The sequence below is a fragment of the Diabrotica virgifera genome, chromosome 5 (genome assembly GCF_917563875.1).
Source record: "Diabrotica virgifera virgifera chromosome 5, PGI_DIABVI_V3a".
In the NCBI taxonomy this organism is placed as follows: Eukaryota; Metazoa; Arthropoda; class Insecta; order Coleoptera; family Chrysomelidae; genus Diabrotica; species Diabrotica virgifera.
In genome coordinates, this window is record NC_065447.1 from 203,600,083 (window position 1) to 203,620,730 (window position 20,648).

General features: G+C 32.5%; 1 protein-coding gene across 1 annotated transcript in view; it reads right to left on the reverse strand.

Moving 5' to 3' along the window:
• Positions 1 to 20,648, reverse strand: part of LOC114324188 (anaphase-promoting complex subunit 7) — a 45,093-nt gene that overhangs the window by 13,707 nt on the left and 10,738 nt on the right. Inside the window, exons 3-4 of the mRNA XM_050651745.1 lie at positions 19,019 to 19,183; positions 3,761 to 3,994 (exon numbers count right to left, since the gene is read on the reverse strand). Of these exons, the coding sequence (XP_050507702.1) occupies positions 3,761 to 3,994; positions 19,019 to 19,183 (399 nt within the window). The remainder of the gene's footprint in view (positions 1 to 3,760; positions 3,995 to 19,018; positions 19,184 to 20,648) is intronic.

Below are 20,648 nucleotides of genomic sequence, written 5' to 3' on the forward strand. Positions count from 1 at the left end.
TGATGAGAATATTAATGAAATTATCGAATCAAATATACCAAAGAATACTGTTTACAGTAAAAAATTTGTATGGAAAGCGTTTATGGACTTTTGCAATGATAGAAAATATGAATTAGATGGAATTCGGACGGTGGAAGAATTGGCGTCGATTTTAAAGGATTGGGCTGTGAACATGAGAAGAAAAGATGGTACAGAGTTTAAAGAAGCTACTGTCAAAACCATGTGGAACCTAACAAGTAAGCTTTTACAAGAAAAGTATTATAAGGAAATGAAAGTAAAATAAATAAATTTTTCTAATTGTTCCTTTGTTAATTGCACATTTAAATAAATTGTTTCTGCTCTGTATTTTTTTTTTCATAACCAGCAAAAAATTTTCTATCCGAATAACCCTCGAACATTGATAAATGCTCAAAATTTTTTTAACAACTTTCTCAAGCTTGTTGCTTACAGGCAACAGACCTCCGCCTACGGCGTCGGTCTGTTTCCAAGCAACAAGCTTTCGACATCTGTTATAAAATTTTTTCGAACAATTATCAATGTCCTTGGGTTATTACTACTGAAAACAGCCCATGGGATCTGTTTTCAGTATAATGTTGGTTTTATTGGTTGTATTCAATCAGATGACCACAAATTAATTGATTTCATTGGATTTCTAATTGAGCAAAAAATTTTCAGTAGTAATTGCATAAGAGCTCTGAAATTATTGAATTTTTCCCGAGTGACACTTTGACAATTTTAATTTCACGAGCCGAAGGCGAGTGAAATTATGTCAAAGTGTCACGAGAGCAAAAATTCTATATTAATTTCAGAGGTCGAGTGCAATTTGTTGCGATTATTTCATGAATAAAACTATTCAAAACCAAAATTTTATTGTAATTTATTTATGTAAGTACCATTAAACACACAGTTTTTATAAATATTTAACGATTGAAAGTCATCACTTTTATAATTTTTAAAACATTAATTGTCATTAATGTCACTGAATGTATTTTTTCGTATCAACGAAGGGCATCTGACGTAATATACTTAACGACGGGAGATTATCAAAAATTATCGATTTAATTCAGATTTCTGTAGCTTTCTATTGGTCAGAATCTCCTATGAATGAAATAATCAAAAAAGTTATCAGTTTAATTTAGATTTCTGTAGCTTTCTATTGGTCAGAATCTCCTATGAATGAAATAATCAGTAGTAATTGCACGAGAGCTCTAAAATTATCGATTTGTTTCCCAAGTGGCGCTTTGACAGTTTTAATTTCACGACCCGAAGGGGAGTGAAATTATGTCAAAGTGTCACGAGGGCAACAATTCGATAACAATTTCAGAGATCGAGTGTAATTCGCTGAGATTATTTCATGAATAAAACTGTCTTTTTAAATAATTTTAACTGATATTTTATTGATATCTTCACCTGAATATTTGCTAAACCTGTTTCTTGGTAAGTTGTAAAACATTAATTATTGTTAAAGAATGTTCATCTTTGCGTAATGACGAAGGGCATCTGGAGTAATGCTTGACGACGGAATATTATCAAAAATTATCGCTGTAATTTTTGTTTCTGTAGCTTTCTATTGGTCAGCATCTCCTATGAAAAAAACAATCGGTCCAATTTTCTTACATGAAAATCTCACTGGTACAAAATATTTAGACATATCAGGAGCTTGGAAGAGTAAGGGCGAACTGCAAAAACCATGATTCGGGAAAACTGAGTTAAAGTTTACAAACCTGTTCAATAGTAAGGACGAAAAATTTAGTAAGGGCGTTTCAATTATGGATAGCTTTTCAACCACTCCATCAAGAAAATGACGGTGACAATATACCAATCGACGGCTACTACTGCACTTGCAAAACTGGTGCACGAACTGTTGGATGCTGTGCTCATGTTGCAAGTGTATTATGGTATCTAGGGTATGCAAGGCATGATGAAAATGTAAGGCATCCATCAACACAGTTATTACATTCTGTCTTAGACGCTCCTAATAGAGACGTGCATTTGAATCAGTAATGGTTGACTTTTGGAATACCACAATTAGGGTTTTAATTTTTTTATATATATTTTTAATAATTAATGACAACATGGATTAATGACACCTTGCAAAAAAACGCGCCTTGCATTTTACCTCAATGGTGGTGTGAAAATGAATGCATTATTTAATCGAAATTAGTTACAGATTTTATGTATACCTACCATACATAAATAATAAAAAATGATTAGTATTCCACAACATTTAAACAGGCGAACCACTCACTATTGATAATTTTTAACGAACGCCTATTAGACAAGGCGAAAACGGTGGGTTCGTTGGGAAAAATATTCCCATGAGATTTTTTTGCATAATTACATTCGTGAGACATCCCAGAATAAGGTTCAAGAAGTCGCCCACGTGAAAAGTGAGCCAAATTTTTTTTAACAATTTTTTTTAATAAAATTGCAAAAATCAATATTTTTGGCCCGGACAATTCTTTTTGTAGGTTTTTTGGACTATTCTGGATAAAAAAGGTCTCTTATAAATTTTCTCTAGAGTTGATCATCTTCGAGTTATAAGCAATTTAAAATTGAAAAAAAAAAACGAAAAATGGCGATTTTCAAGGCTTAACAACTCGATTAAAAGTTATTATTATGAAAGTCAGAAAGTGACTTAATCAAAGTTTAATGCCCCCCAACAAGATCCCGAAGAAATTTTTGTCATTATTTTATTACTAAGCTGTTATTTTTAAGTAAAAATATTGAGCGCCATGCACGTGGTAGGCGGCCGTAAATGTGAGTGCAAGTAAGATTCACCATTGGACTGCCGGAGTGGCATCTCTCTCGCACTCAGCATTTACGGCCGGCTACCACGTGCATGGCGCTCAATATTTTTACTTAAAAATAACAGCTTAGTAATAAAATACTGACAAAAATTTCTTCGGGATCTTGTAGGGGGGGCATTAAACTTTGATTTAGTCACTTTCTGACTTTCATAATAATAACTTTTAACCGAGTTATTAAGCCTTGAAAATCGCCATTTTTCGTTTTTTTCAATTTTAAATTGCTTATAACTCGAAAACAATCAACTTTAGAGAAAAATTATAAGAGACCTTTTTTATCCAGAATGGTCCAAAAAACCTACAAAAAAATTGTCCGGGACAAAAATATTGATTTTTGCAATTTGATTAAAAAAAATTGTTAAAAAAAATTTGGCCCACTTTTCACGTGGGCGACTTCTTGAACCTTACTCTGGGATGTCTCACGAATGTAATTATGCAAAAAAATCTCATGGGAATATTTTAAACAACGAACCCGCCATTTTGGCTTTGTCTATATATAATAAGTAAATATTTGGTGAGAAGTAGGAAAGTATAATAGTTTCACTAATCCGTTTTTAGGTCCCGCTGGGTTTAAGCTGTATTGAATAGCACCCAGAGTAATAGTGATTGTAACTGACACTTTTATGGACTTCGAAAATATGATTTTGATAAACTTTAATTGCAATTTGCGCCGCAATTAATCATAATTAAGAGTTGGCGCAATGATAAAAAGTGACCGTTAAATTGAAACGAATCTATTCAGGTAAGTTTTATTGAATTTGGGTGACATTATATTTTCCATAAGATGTGTGCGGTATCCTTTAGAGGTTTGCAATATTTCACCGTTAAAGAACGTACTAATCATGATACAAGAAAGGTTAATGCTGCGTTAATTTCATTTAAAAATTTGTTTTGAATATTCAAAAACATTCCCCTTTGTGACTATAATAATAGATATTGGTAGTAAAACTTACCTTTTGTAATATAGAAATTGCCTTAGCATCATCGCACATAAAATGATAGCAATGTGCCATACTAACTAGTAACGCAGTGTTGTCCTTTAGCAACCCATACATGTCCATATTTTTGTAAGTCTTTATAGCACCTGCAAAGTCTTTTACATTAAGCTGAGCTTGAGCTTTGATCCACTGATTCAACCAAGTGATTTCAGAAGTTACTTGTAGCATTAGTGAATTAACCTCAATTCCCTAAAATTTATTACAAACTATTATCAAGTAGAAAACTGAATAAATAGGATTATTAGCCTGATGAATCATATGCTGAAGCTTTTCCTAAAAATAATACACAATAGAGTATACAATAAACTAGACGAACACACTGGTCAAACTAAATTTGGTTTTAAGAATGGCTTCGGAAAAAGAGAAGCAGTTTCTTCAATATGTGTGGTAGTTGAAAGATGTAGTGATATCGATTCTGATGTATACTTGAGTTTTATAGACATTCAGAAGGCTTTTGACCTGGTGAAACATGATAAACTAATAGATATTTTAAGGTCATGTAATATCGACGACAAATACTTATAGTCCAGAGAAATAAGGATTTTCTCAGGACACTCAAAGATCCAGGTAGCTGACTACTTTTTTAGTTATTGTAGACCTATAGGAAGAAAACCTACCTGTTTCCTGCCTAGAGTTCGCGTCCGTTTTTTAATTATTAACAATTTAGTGCAAAAAACGCGATTTTTTCGATTTTTTGCACCCCATTAAAAAGCTAAATAGTTGACATAAAATTACAAAATTTAATTTTATAGAATATTGAAAAAGCTTCAAAATACCGATTTTTGAATGTTAAAAGCCAATTTGTTGCTTCGCAAATTGCAAAATAAGTGAAAATCGATATTTGTTAATAACTTTTACTAAATTTAACTTACAATTTTAGGGTTTCACCCAGTGTTGGGTATTTTGGTACTTAACAAACCCTCAAAATTTGAGATCGATCCATTAATGAGTTTAAAAGTTATTCTATTTGTTTATCCCAGAGAACTTTATTTTGCAATAACATAAGACAGAAAATAATGAACATAGGGCAATTCTGAGTATGCCAAATTAAAGTAGAAGAATGATAGTATCAAAATGTATTAAAAAAAGATAAAAAAATTAATTAATTTAAAAATCCACAAGGAAAAAGTTTTCCTGTAGTTGGCTGTATACCATATAATACAAAAAATAGTAAATCCTTTATAAAAGGTATATATTTAAAATCCCTAAAAAGGGCTACATCACAATCACATAACTAGTTTTCGACTGCTTTACCAGTCATCATCAGTGCTTACCTAAAATGAATATAACCTGATAAAATAATGCAACGATATTGAAATTTTGACTAAGGTTAAAAAAGCTGTCGGTTATACTCACGTGAAGTTTACATGCTAACCACCAAGATATAGTTTAACAAAAAATATGTGGGTCAAAGCCCTGTATAAGTGGTCCGTTAAGGAAACATCAGTTAAAAATGCCAATTAAAGTATGGATGTTCAAAATATTTTAATATTATGCCCCAAGTAACATCTGAGCTGTGGTATGACTTGATTACATGGTGAAAGCCTGGTAGCAAGTGACAATGAAATAGGTGGAGACCTGGACACCTCAGAACGATGACAAGACAGAAATGACAGTTCCAAAGGAAGTTGAAAAATTAGCCTGTCATATTTAAAGACTATAAATGATGTAGTTAAAAATGTATTTGCGTTTACTGTTAGTGGAGGTGGATAGGCAACCTACATTACACAAATGTTATTACATATTCGATAACTGAAATCAGTAATAAAATCTTTTTGTCCAAAAAACCTAAGATTTAAAAAGCAATTTTGTGTTTATTTAAAGTTATCGAATTTATTTAACTTATTGACAACTGTTGGGATTTGTGTAAATTTAAAAGAAATCACAATGGGGGTGACTGAGGTGTAAAAATGTCTTAAATAATCTAGGGGGATGTATCATTAAGAACGCACAAGCTCAAACTTAGGAGACTAATTCCTGAAGACTTCGTAGACTGCCCGGATCCCTAAGGGTACAAAAACCAAAACCGTCGAAAGATGATGACAGTAGGGGCTGGAGGGTATGAAACGTCTGTGAGGAAGGTAATGAGAAAGGAACATGAACGGGACCTAGAGAGAAAATTAGACTTTTGATTTGGTTTTACTAAACATAAGTGTTATATGTTGGTAATGACAAATTGAATAGCTATGGTGAGAATAGTGATATGTAGAAATATTTTTTTTTTATTTATTTATTTATTGCTTATTTACAATCTACTTCAATACAGTAATAAGTAAATATAATGTATGTTGTTGGCTTGTGGCAGGTGTCGTCCATTGACGACTCTCTGGAATTTACCTAGCAGCTAGGTCTTCTGGCCAAAGTCTTTTCAGACGTCTGTCAACCAGTGGGGGGTTGAATAATTCATCTATGAGATGGTTTGGATGGTCTGCGCTGCGATTCATGTACCTTCTGGAGTGGTCAGCAATCACATCATTGATGAAGGGGATGTTGAGGTCTGCATGAAGGGTTTGGTTTGACACATACCATGGGGCTTTAGCTAACATACGAATAGTTTTTGACTGGAATGTCTGTAGTATTTTGGTGTTGGATGGTTTGCTACAGCCCCACAGCTTGATTCCGTATGTCCACACTGGTTTGAGTATTGTTTTATAGATGGTCAGTTTGTTTTCTAATGAAAGTTGCGATCTTCTGTTGATTAGCCAGCTCATGTTTTTAACTTTTAGGTCGAGGTGTCGTCGTTTGGCTGCAATATGTGATTTCCAAGTAAGTTTTTCGTCTAGATGAAGGCCCAGGTACTTTACTTCTGTTTTTATTGGTATAGGTGAATTATTTAGGTGTAGTTGTGGACATCTAATTCTTCGATTTGTGAAATTTACTTGACAAGACTTGTTTGTGTTGACGTTTATTTTCCAGCATTTAAGCCAGTCTTCTAGTTCATTGAGATGATTTTGCAATTTGTTAAATGCTAATATTTCGTTGATGTCTGATGCTAGTATACCAGTGTCATCCGCAAATGTTGCCATTAGTGTATTTTCGCTAATAGGAATATCAGCAGTGAAGATTTGGTAAAGGAATGGGCCAAGTACACTGCCTTGAGGTACTCCGGATTTTATTTGGTGGTAGTTGGATAGAGTACCTTCGTATTTAACTTGGAAGTATCTGTCGGACAAGTATGATTTAAGGAGGAGGTAGATTTGGTCAGTTAGCTGAGTTTTTATTTTAAAGAGAAGACCCTCGTGCCACACTCTATCAAATGCTTGCTGTATATCGAGAAATGCTGATAGACATATTTGTTTCCCTTCTAGGCTCTCTTTTATTTTGTTGACTAATCTATGGCACTGTTGTATGGTTGAGTGATTTGAGCGAAAACCAAACTGATGATCTGGGATAAGGTTTTCTATAGGTATTATTGTTTCTATTCTGTTAAGGATTAACCTTTCGAATACTTTTGATAAAGTCGAAAGGAGACTTATTGGTCTGTACGAACTGGCTTCAGTTAGAGGTTTACCAGGTTTAGGTATCATTATAATTTGTGCATACTTCCATTGCACTGGAAAATAACATAGTCTCAGGAGGCTATTAAAAATAATGGTTATTAAGACGACACCTTTTCTTGGGAGTTTTTTTAAGATTTCGCCAGTTATGAGGTCAAATCCTGGAGCTTTATGAGGGTTAAGCAGGTTGATTTCGTTACGGACTTCATTTGGTGAGAAGTATTTTAGTGGTAATGATAGCTGACAGGGTGCATTGAGGAAGTCTCTAATTTTCTCGTCGTTAATATCGTTGGCCTCTGGGGTGGAGAAGACGGTTGATAGATGTTCTGCAAATCTGTTGGATTTTTCTATATCTGATCGAGCCCAGGCTCCATCATTTTTTCTAATTGGTGATTTCATTACTACCGGCTTTTTGAATTTCTTTGTGGCTTTCCAAAGAGAGTTGTCGTCAAGAGAAAGGTTTGTGACATATCTTTCAAAGGATTCGTTTTTGGCTGTTTGGATAGCGGAATGAAGTCTGTGTGTGAGTCTGTTAAGATTTGTTTTATCTATCGCGTTTCTTGTTCTTTGCCATTTGTGACGGGCTCTTCTTCTCTCTTCTACTAGTGTTCTAATATGGAGGGGTATACTATACCTTTCATCGATGGTTTTTTCCTTTACAGGAGTAGCTTTCCAAGCGGCCTGTTGTATTTGTTCCGTTAAATATTTTACAGCTTCTTCAATATCGTTTTTGTGCTTGAGTCGAATGTCAAGAGATATTTTATCATTTATTTCTTCTTTGAATTGAACCCAATTCGTGTTACTGGAACATAGCCTTGGTGCAGGAGTTTTCCAAATTATATTGGTACTTAAGGTAATCAAGATGGGACTGTGGTCCGAATGGAGATCAAAACTGGGGGTGATGTCGCTGTGTATTTCAGGTATTCCCTTAGTTATAGCAAAGTCTAACAGATCAGGAATTTTGTTGTTATCAGTGGGCCAGTATGTGGGGGTACCAGTTGTTAGGTATTTCAGGTTATTATCTTGTATGATCTTTAATAGATTTCTGCCTTTTGGAGATATCAGTCTTGCTCCCCAGGTTGTATGTTTTGCATTCCAGTCCCCTGCCACTAGGAAATGTGAGCCAAGTTGTTCAAAAAACTCTCTGTATTCCTCCAGATTGATGGTGTGGCGTGGTGGGCTGTAGATAGAAGCTATTGTTAGTGGAAAGGTGAGCGCATGTACTTTTATGATAGTACTCTGAATTTTGTTGGTGATATATGGAGCAAGTTCGTAGTGTTTTATAGCTGTACGAATTATTACAACTGAACCAGCATGGGCTGTTCCATCTGGATGGTTTGCGTAATAGACAGAGTAGTGTGGAATTTTTATAAAAGACCTCTCAGTTGTGTGACTCTCGGATATAAGTAGGATGTCTATTTTGTTTAATTTTAGAAATAGTATAATTTCTTGCACATGGTTTGTTAGACCATTTGCGTTCCACTCTGCTATTCTAAGTGAGTTAGCCATTACGACGTTCTATTTATCACTGTTGTAAGCATGCTTAGTATCATGCTGTTTTGGTTTATCAATTGTGCAAACATATTTTTAAATTCGTTGAGGAACTCTGTAAGTTTATTTGAAAGGTCTGAATTATTGTTGTTGTCTTGTGAAGAAGTATTAGTTGCTGCAACTTGAGCATATGTTACATGTGATTGGTGTATGTGGTGAGCATTAGTGTTATTATTATTTAGGCTTGCAACTCTAGGTATAGGAATGCTGCTTGTTATATTTTTGTTTTTCGAATTGACTAGGTCTTTATATATAGCACATCCTTTATAGTTTGCTGGATGATTGCCATTACATAAGGCACATGTTGCTGGTGTGTCGCGTGCTTTTTTGCAGGTTTTTGTGTCATGTGATCCTCCGCATTTAACACAGGCGAATGGCCTTAGGCAGTAACTTTTTGAATGCCCGTATTTTTGACACCTTGTGCATTGAACTATTGTATTTTTTATTCTAGGTGGTTCTACTGTTATTATGCAGTTTCGTAGGACTTGTAGGTTAAATATGTTTTTGTTGTTTTCGTTTGGCTCTATATCGACAAAGAATAAGGGCAATGGTTCTTTGGTAACTCTATGTCTAACATTAATTATGTTGCGAACTTTAAAACCCTTATTATTTAATTCATGCGAGATATCTGCTGTGGGTATTGAATGGTGTAATCCTCTTATGACAACTCTATAGGCCCTCTCTTGTTTCGGTTGGTAAGTGTGATGTACAATGTTTTCTTTTCTAAGGTGCTGTATGAGTGTCCTGTAGGTGTCTGAGTTTGTAGGGTTAATTTTTACTGTATTATTTGAAATGGTTTTGGTGTAATAGGTTTCTGCCGCAGTTGCAGTTGAAAGGTTTGCTATCATAGCACTATAGTCAGTAACTCCATAAATATAGATTGGTGGCGGTGAGGGATCTTTTTTGGTGATATTTGTGTTTTGTGTATTTGATAAATTGTCTGTTTGTTCATCTAGATTTTCTTTTGAGAGGGAATCAAATCTGTTTTGTGTTTGGATTTGGTTGGACTTTTCTGAAGTTGTTTGTCTTTTCATCCTTTTTCTCTTATTGGCAACTTCTTGCCAAGGATGTTTATTTTGGTTTTCTGTTTCGTTAAGTTCTATGTCGCTATCGCTATCTGTGTAGTTATTGGTGTTTTGTGTTGATGAGAGTGAGCATTGAGGGTTTGTGGATAATGTTGTGTATTGTGACTGAATAGGGTTTTGAGTGTTTTGAATATTTTGTGCAGTTGATTGACTAGGAAATTGTACTTGGTTTGGTATAGCTATTTGGGTTGGAATAGGTATTTGGTTTGAGCATGACATTTGATTTGTTATCTGGTTAGATGGTGTTTGATTAAAATACAAAAATGGTACTTGCGGTTTTACTGCTGTTTGGTTTGACTGGTTCTGGTTATTTATTGTTGGGACATCCTGTATAGTATTCATTTGTTGATAAATTGGTTGGCCATTATTATCAAATCCTAATAAGTTCCCCGAAGGAAACATATTTCTTTTGTTTGTTTCACTAATCACTTGGTTTTTGTTACTTTTCACTTTAACAATTTTTTGATGCTGATAAGATAATTACTAGTTAATTAGGTAGTTTTACGATAAGGAAGTTCTCTAGCGCTTTTAATGACGGTACATGTTCACGCTTCGAGAATCAGATTGCTACTATGTAGAAATATGACGGTGAATTGTATGTATATGAAAATTTTTATAATGTGTATGTCTGTGGATGGTGATGTCAGTAATTTATATGTATGTTATGGATAGATAAAAGTGGTTTGATGGCTGAAGATGAAAAAAGAATTATTGTCGCTTGTACCAGATGAATTATAAGTGTGAATGTGAACTAAGCAGTAGAAGGAAGCTGAAGTAATATTGTAAATGTGTTAAGAAAAAAGTTGTCGATGGAGTGGTTGGAAGTCACGATTGAATGAAACATGTCGATTGACACAATTCGGACTTTTTGTTTTTTTTTTATTATTTCTAGGTCCTCGTATAAGTCTAATTTTAAGAAGTCTTTCTGTGGAATGTTGTGAAGTAGAGCGACATCATCTGGTATATTCAAAGTATGATTTTTGTGTTTGAGATGTTGAGAAAAGGTAGAGGTGTTCTCTCTTTTGGTGTGTTCAAGAGAGCAGAAAGCAAGTGATCTACAAGTTCTTCCTATGTAAGTAGCGTCACAGTCAGAACATTGTAGTCTATAGACACCACTACGATTCATGTAATTGATACTGTCTTTAAAATTTGATAGAGATTGTCCTAAATTGTTGGATACTTTAAAAGAAATTTGGATGTTGTCTACTGATCTTTTGATAATATTTGAAATATCCTCAGATAGTCTATCTTGGTGAAAGGGTATAGAAGCATAAGTAGGTTTGGATGTCGAATCCCTAGGGAACGCAGCATGTCGTAAGACTTTAAGCTGTCTTTTATGAATGAGCTTGTCTATGATGTGTGGATCGTAACCGTTGTTGAAGGCTGTTTGACGCAATCTGTTTAATTATTTATTGTAATCGGATTGTGATAAGGGAATGGTTTCAAGGCGGTGTATGTAACTGTGAAAGGCGGCAAGTTTGTGTGACATTGGGTGATTAGAGGATAGTGGTATGACATTTTCAGTCTGTGTTGGTTTCCTAAAGATACTAAAATCGAAATGGTCATTTAATCTGGTAATAGTGAGGTCAAGAAAATTAATTGATTGGGATGACTCTAATTCCATGGTGAATTTAATATTGGGGTGGATTTGGTTAATTTTAGAAAGTAATAATTCAGCTGTATTTGAGTTACCTGAGATGATCAATAAACAATAATCAACATAACGATACCAACATTCTTTTAAAGTATCCAACACTTTAGGACAATCTCTATCAAATTCCAAAGACAGTATCAATTACATGAATCGTAGTGGTGTCTATAGACTACAATGTTCTGACTGTGACGCTACTTACATAGGAAGAACTTGTAGATCACTTGCTTCCCGCTCTCTTGAACACACCAAAAGAGAGAATACCTCTACCTTTTCTTAACATCTCAAACACAAAAATCATATTAACATTTGTGCAACCAGACAATGTTCTAACTCTGGTTTTCTTTACTTGTAGCATTTAACTACTTGTAACGCCGACCTGAAGATGATCTGAATAATGTAGAGATCGAAACCGGTCGTCAAAGTATAATTAAATGATTGTGAGTAAGTCTTTGTTTCATTACTACATTTAACAAAAATCATACTTTAAATATACCAGATGATGTCGCTCTACTTCACAACATTCCACAGAAAAACTTCTTAAAATTAGACTTATACGAGGACCTAGAAATAATCAAAGAAAAACAAAAAGTCCGAATTGTGTCAATCGACATGTTTCATTCAATCGTGACTTCCAACCACTCCATCGACAACTTTTTTCTTAACACATTTACAATATTACTTCACCTTCCTTCTACTGCTTAGTTCACATTCACACGTATAATTCATCTGGTACAAGCCATAATCATCCTTTTTTCATCTTCAGCCATCAAACCACTTTTATATATCCATAACATACATATAAATTACTGACATCATCATCCACAGACATACACATTATATAAATTTTCATATACATACAATTCACCTTCATATTTCTACATATCACTATTCTCACCCTAGCTATTCAATCTGTCATTACCAACATATAACACTTATCTATAGTAAAACCAAATCAAAAGTCTAATTTTCTCTCTAGGTCCCGTTTATGTTCCTTTCTCATTACCTTCCTCACAGACGTTTCATACCCCCAGCCCCTACTGTCATCATCTTACGACGGTTTTGGTTTTTGGACCCTTAGGGATCCGGACAGCCTGCGAAGTCTTCAGGAATTAGTCGCCTAAGTTTGAGGTTGTGCGTTCTTAATGATACATCCCCCTAGATTATTTAAGACATTTTTACACCTCAGTCACCCCATTGTGATTTTTTTTAAATTTACACAAATCCCAACAGTTGTCAATAAGTTAAATAAATTCGATAACTTTAAATAAACACAAAATTGCTTTTTAAATCTTAGGTTTTTTTTTACAAAAAGATTTTATTACTGATTTCAGTTATCGAATATGTAATAACATTTGTGTAATGTAGGTTGCCTATCCACCTCCACTAACAGTAAAAGCAAATACATTTTTAACTACATCATTTAGTTTACTGAATTTCAAATGATGATTCTCACAATGGAGTGTGTTGTTACATCATTTCTAATTTTAACAAGTTGTACACCATAGTCTTTAAATATGACAGGCTAATTTTTAAAATTCCTGTGGAACTGCCATTTGTCTTGTCATCGTTCTGAGGTCTCCACCTATTTCATTGTCATTTGCTACCAGACTTTCACCATGTAATCAAGTCATACCACAGCTCAGATGTTACCTGGGGCATAATATTAAAATATTTTAAACATCCATGCTTTAATTGGCATTTTTAACTGATGTTTCCTTAACGGACCACTTATACAGGCCCTTGACCCACATATTTTTTGTTAAACTATATCTTGGTGGTTAGCATGTAAACTTCACGTGAGTATAACCGACAGATTTTTTAACCTTAGTCAAAATTTCAATATCGTTGCATTATTTTATCAGGTTATATTCATTTTAGGTAAGCACTGATGATGACTGGTAAACCAGTCGAAAACTAGTTATGTGATTGTGATGTAGCCCTTTTTAGGGATTTTAAATATATACCTTTTATAAAGGATTTACTATTTTTTTTAATTAATTTAGTCAAAAATCCTAATGCCAAATTTTTGAAATTTTGTATTTTATGAACATTTAGAATAACTTTAAAAATATTGTCCGTATAAACAATCTTTTTATATATTCGAAAAGCTAGTATTTTAACACAAATTTTCAAATAAAAAAATTTAGCCTGGGTTCATTTGAGACAAAGTTAGCCATGTGTTTTTTTTAATTCACAGCTAATTTGTTTATAATAATTAAGGAATCTCATTGATGCCATTTTAAAGAATGGGATTTGTATTTTTTGTTAAAAAATTCGCACAAACATTGTACCTTTACAGCATCCTCTACGATTTTTCGAAAATGTAGTTCAAACGGTTACTAAATAGGGGGAATCGACAAATCCACCGAGTTAAAATACCGAAAAAGCAATTTCAAACTAATACAATTTTCTGTATCTCCGGTTCAACTGAATGGATTTTGATCTTTCTTTTTTAATTGGTATGTAATTTCTACGCACATTACAAATATGCAACTTGTTTATAAATTTATTAATTAATAAACAGTCTAATTTGTTTAAAGAATTCTTGAAAAAATATTTTTTTTACAAAAATCTATTTTTTTAATCATAGTATCATTAATGATCATAGAAAAAGTTAAAGTAGACTAGTAGACTATTTTTATTAGATAATTATTTATTGAAGATAATTTATTTATTAAAATATACCTTAACTTTTTCTATGATTAATAATGATAGTATGATTAAAATCATAGATTTTTGTGAAAAAATTATTTTTCAAAAATTGTTTAAACAAATTAGACTGTTTTTTAATTAATAAATGTCTAGACAAATTAAATATTTGTAATGTACAGAAAAATTACATCCAAATTAAAAAAAGAAAGATCAAAATATATTCAGTAGATCCCAAAATATAGAAAATGATAGTAGTTTTAAGTTGGCTTTTTTAGTTTTTGAAGTGCATTTGTCGGCTCCCGGCTCCCCTTTCACTTACCACGACTAATCACCAATTGAACTACATTTTTAAAAATTCGTGTAAAATACCAGCTTTTCGAATATGTAAAATGATTTTTTCTAAGGACAATATGTTTAAAGTTATTCTAAATATTTATACACTAAAAAATTTCAAAAAATTAGCATTAGGATTTTTGACTATATTAGACAATTTTTTATCTTTTTTTAGTACATTTTGATAGTAACACTTTTCTACTTTAATTTGGCATACGCAGAATTGCCCTATGTTCATTCTTTTCTGTCTTATGTTATTGCAAAATAAAGGTCTCTGGGATAAACAAATAGAATAACTTTTAAACTAATTAATGGATCGGTCTCAAATTTGAGGGTTTGTTAAGTACCCCAATACCCAACTTTGGGTGAAACACTAAAGTTCTAAGGTAGTTTTAGTAAAAGTTATTAACAAATAACGATTTTCACTTATTTTGCAGTTTGTGTAGTAACAAATTAACTTTTTAACTTTAAAAATTCGGCATTTTAAAGGTTTTTCAATGTTCTAAAAAATTAAATTTTGTAATTTTATGTCAACTATTTAGCTTTTGAATGGGGTGGAAATAATCGAAAAAATGGCGATTTTTGCACTAAATTGTTATTAATTAAAAAACGGACGCGAACTCTAGACAGGAAACAGGTAGGTTTTCTTCCTACAGGTCCACAATAACTAAAAAAGTAGTCAGCTACCTGGATCTTTGAGTGTTCCGAACATGGTGTATTTCTAGCTTATTTCCCTGGAGTATTAAGGATCAATTAAAACCTCTACCATACAAGAACAAAAGGCTAAAATCGGAATAAAAAGCGAAACATCTGGAAAAATCAATATCGAGAAGGGAGTAAGACAAGGATGTGTCCTGTAGCCTTTGCTGTTCAACGTTTACTCTGAAAAGATATTTAAGAAAGCTTTAGAAGGCACCTCGGATGGTATAATTATAAACGGGCAATGTAGAAATAACCTGCGATACGTTGATGACACGGTCATTTTGGCAGATAATACTGAAGTATTGCAACGCCTAATGGAACTATTAACGACAGCCTGTAGAGAATTTGGAATGACATTAAATACAAAGAAGACAAAAACGATGCAAGCACCAAAACAGAAGGGTGAAGGTTAATGTCGACGGAACAGATCTGGAAAGAGTAACAAGAATAACGTACCTTGGAAGTAATCTTGATGAAACTTGGGACCACTCACTAGAGGTCTGGAAAGGCACGTTCAGTGTTTTACGAAATGCAAAAAGTTCTATGCAACCGCCAGCTAGGTATCTCATGGAGAACTAGAATACTTAAGTGCTATGTTTTCTCCACCTTGCTCTATGGTGTTGAACTCTGGACAATGACAAAAGCAACACAAAAAAGAATCCAAGCATTCGAACTCTGGTGTTACCGTAAAATGCTCAGAATATCCTACATTAATTATATGCGGACAAATGCGGAAGTTTTGCGGTGGATGAACAAGGAAAGAGAGCTTATGGTTATCATAAAAGAACGGAAAACACAATATTTTGGCCACATTGTAAGAAATCAAAAGTACGAACTGCTCCAACTTATAATCGAAGGCAAAACCAAGAAGACGCAACTCTTGGCTTAAAAACACCGAATATTTAAGACAATAGTGGAAAGCTGTTCATATTATGGCTCAGAGACGTGGGTTACACGGAAAAGAATGGAAAATAGAATAAATACAACGAAAATTCTGTTTTGAAGAAGAAGCTGCAGATTAACACTAATGGACAAACTGTGAAATACATTAGGGAACTATAGTCCAAGTAATGAAGCTTCAAATAGGACAAAACCTCGCAATTTTTACAGAATGAATCGAATGGCTCAAAAATTAAGTGACTTATAATGAAAAGAATATCAGTCCCTATTTTTTTCAGTGATCGGAAGCAACCTCCTAATCACCACCCTAATTAAAATTAGTCATTGATCTTATTTGAGGGGTATAGAAGCAAAACCAGCAATCTCCACATTTTCATTAAATTGAGTTATTGCTGCCATCTATATTTTTGTGTTCATTTCTACAACTTCACAAAATATTATGTAGCAAAACCCCCAATATCTTGTAAATATTTAACGTCAAAAAATAGGGTTAGTAGCAAAAACAGCAATCTCCATCGGTGCGTGAGTAGCAACACCAGCAATCTCCGTTTTCACCAATCACAGCGCACAGCCTATAACATGCTTCAGTCTTTGACGAATGGATTAAACGTTTTGGTACGGGGAGAGCCGCACTATTGAAGCGATATTGGACAACCAAAAAGTGTTTGTAAGGCTGGAAAAAATATCAGGATGATTAATCCTGGTATTATTGAATTGGGGGCTATTAAGGTTAACCTTTTAAAACTTCGAGACGTTAATAAACTTCTAACAAAACATTTTGGAGAAAAGTGGATGAAAAACTTAGAAAATCTTGAGTTTTACCCAGTGATGTGGGATCCCATCACTGGTTTACCCACTACCCACATCACTGGTTTTACCATAACGCTTTAAATAGGAATAATGATATGTTAGAAAACATTATTGATTCCGAAGAAAATGAAGGAGCTATTGAACATATTGAAGGAGAACCTGATGCTTGTGATGAAATTTCAGATTTAATTGTTTAAAAATTTTTTGTTCCATAAATATTTGTTTTAAAATTTTTTCAATAAAAATTTAGTTTCAAGGAAGATGTGTGTTTTTTGAATTCATATATTGTTTTCTCTGTTGCAAAATCGGCAATCTCCAAGTGTTTGAAGCAAAACCAGAAATCTCCAAACTTAAATTGTTAATTACTTCAAATTTAATGTAAATAATTAAGTTTTCTTTTTGCATAACTAAAGCCAATGTACAAATAAATATAAATAACAAAACAAAATCAATCTTCAATAAAACGCTAAAATTTTATTAAAAAATTCTATTTCCTGAAAAATTTGTCAAAGTGGAGATTGCTGGTTTTGCTTTTAGACCCCTCATTTGGTCTTCTTTATTTATGCATTATTAATAGGTTCTAGAAGTTTCACCGGCTTAGAATGATTAGTTTAAAAAAAAAATTGAGTTAAAAGCGAATAACGAATTTTTGTAGTTTGGAAAACAATGGCTTTTCTTCGAAATAGAAAGATTAGCATCAGAGATACGAAAAAATGTTTAAAAATGAAATTATAGCTTGTTTAATTCCCAAGAACCATGTTTGCAAAAATTGAGTGAGCTATTGACAATTAAAACTTGTAATAACATGCAAAAACCACCTTTACCAACCCTTTAAAAGTCACCTCTTTTTGTTACTGACGATTTTAAAAATATTAAATATTAATAGGCTTATAGATCTTGTAAAAACCTACAAAATTCTTTTTTACCCAGCTTTCTAAAATAAAAAATAAAAAACTTTCGGTTAAAAAAAATCAATATATTTTTTGAAAAAAAAAAGGAGAAATCTAACTGGAAGCATAATAATGTAAGTTAGCGGTATTTTTAGTCATTGGCCTTATTCATTCTTCTTTATTTATGTATTATTAATAGATTGTAGAAGTTTGACTGGCTTAGACTGATAGTTTTTAAAAAACTGGAGTTAAAAGCGAATAACGAATTTTTGTAGTTTGGTAAAAAATGCCATTTTCTTCAGAATAGAACGATTAGCATCAGAGATACGAAAAAATGTTTCAATATGAAATTGTAGGTTATTTAATTCTGATTTTTTCGATATAAAACTAACATGTTGTTCTGAAGCTATTTTCTTGTGGCATTTTTATAATCAATTACTTTTAACGGGAAATAAGCCACAATTTTACCAAAAAAATGATTTTATTAACGTTTCTAAGCCCAAATCGGGTTTCGTTGTCAAAATTCAAAATACTACTAAAGTAAAATAAAAATATATTAATAAAATTTAAATAATAAAAATAGAAACGTTAATAAAATCATTTTTTTCTTGGTAAAATTGTGGCTTATTTCCCATTAAAGGTAATTGATTATAAAACTAACACTTTCGATAGCCAATAAATCGAAAACTATTAATTTTATCAAAAAAATGTATAGAACATTTTTGCTTAGAATGAATGTTTTTATCAACTTTTGTGGTCAAAATATAATAAAAAATTTCCACCCCCGAGATGGGGTGGCAACCACCTCCATGGTAAAAGCGCCTTTCGACATCATATAGATTTTGATCCCTGGACTATCCACTACTTATTCTAAAATTTTCACATATGCGAAGTATGAACGAGCCAAGAATACTTCCGAGAACCACGAAATGGAAACCAAATAGAAGGAGAAAAAGGTGATGTTCTACTCTAGATTCTAGATTACAGTGAAACGGACCAATAAAAACGGCAATGGAAAAAATACACCTCACTGAAGAAGATAATATACAACAAGAAGAAATGAGGATTGGGATGTGGTAAATGGCAAACAGAATGTGCTGTGTAACGCCACAGATAAGTAAGTAAAATGTTCATCTTACCTTAACTCCCATTTTCAAAAGATTTTCAACTGCTTCTAACGACATAGGACACTCTCTCAGAACTTCTTTAAAACAAGTTATTGCAGCTCTTTCTTGCCCAACTTCTTTATAAATATTTCCAAGAGCCATATTTACTTTTGGAGTTCGATGTCTAGCAAGAATCATCTTAAAATATAAAGAGCTAAATATATATAGATTAAAAATAACAGATAAATATAAATAAAAAGGAGTAAAAATATAACAAGTACTGTGAGGACAACTTTAAAAATAAGGTATAACATTGCTCTGATATTCTAAGTACACTGGATTACGATATCAATCATTAAAACTATCAATGATCGCATTTAATTTTATTTTCTATCTGAATTTTAGCAGTAATCAACACGCTGGAAACCATCGCTCTACAAAAATCTGGCAATATGTGTGTTCTCTACCATCATAGGTCGTAAACAATTGGCATACACCTTCCTGAAATAACTGGAAATTCAACTATTTGCAAAAATTAATTAATGTTTTTCAATTAAAAAAACGTTTATTATTTATATAGTAATGGTTTCTTTCTTGGAAATTGATAGTTAATAATATAGAAGTAAAACAAATAGTCCAGGGAGATCTGTTTTTAATTGGACATTTATGAAAAAATCGAAAACTTTTGCTTTTTGCGTCCGTATTTTCGCCTATAACTTTGTTCCTACAAATATACAAAATATTGCTCCTACAAAAAAAAATTATAAAAAACTAAAATATTCAGTTTTTAATTTTACATATTCAACTAGTTAGAAATTGAAAATTTAATGTTTGTTGTTTAAAAATAGTAATAATTGGGAAAAAGTGCAAAAGAAATGAGTTTTTCCTTTAAAATTTTTCGACCCTTTAAACATAACTTATAGCCTTCATATTCCGCCTAGAAAAAAAACTTTAAAATAAGACGGAAACGTGTGCTGCCTAAACGTCGTTAAGATCGGTTTAATAATTAACTATTTATATGGGAAATAAGCCACAATTAAATTGAAAAAAATAATTTTATTAACGTTTCGACGCCCAAATCGGGTGTCGTTGTCAAAATACAAAATACTACTAAATTAAACAAAAATGTTGTTGCTAAGTAAAATATTCTTCTAATAATTATTTAATCTAACTCATTTATATTGGCAGATAAATATATATTATATATAAAAGAGTCAGATTAAATAAATTATTGGAAGAATATTTTACTTAGCAAAAACATTTTTGTTTAATTTAGTAGTATTTTGTATTTCGACGACACTCGATTTGGGCGTCGAAACGTTAATAAAATTATTTTTTTCTACGGCCGTGCTAAAAGAGACACTTCCACGCACGCATTATGTTTCCGAAAGTTGCACTTTCTCGCACGGCGTGCGTGAAAGTAAATTTTCCCGCACGGCGTGCGGGAAAGTAAAATACCTTGTAATATGGCATTATAATATATTATAATACATGCAATAAACTAATATTTGGATATTATTTACTAATTTATTTCAAATTTATCCTATTGTGTTCATGTTTTAATGAAATTAGCGCGATAAGTCGATGAAATAAAATTATTTTGACATAACATTTAAAAGTCAGATCAGTAGACAATTACAATGGTATTGAATCATCGTCATGG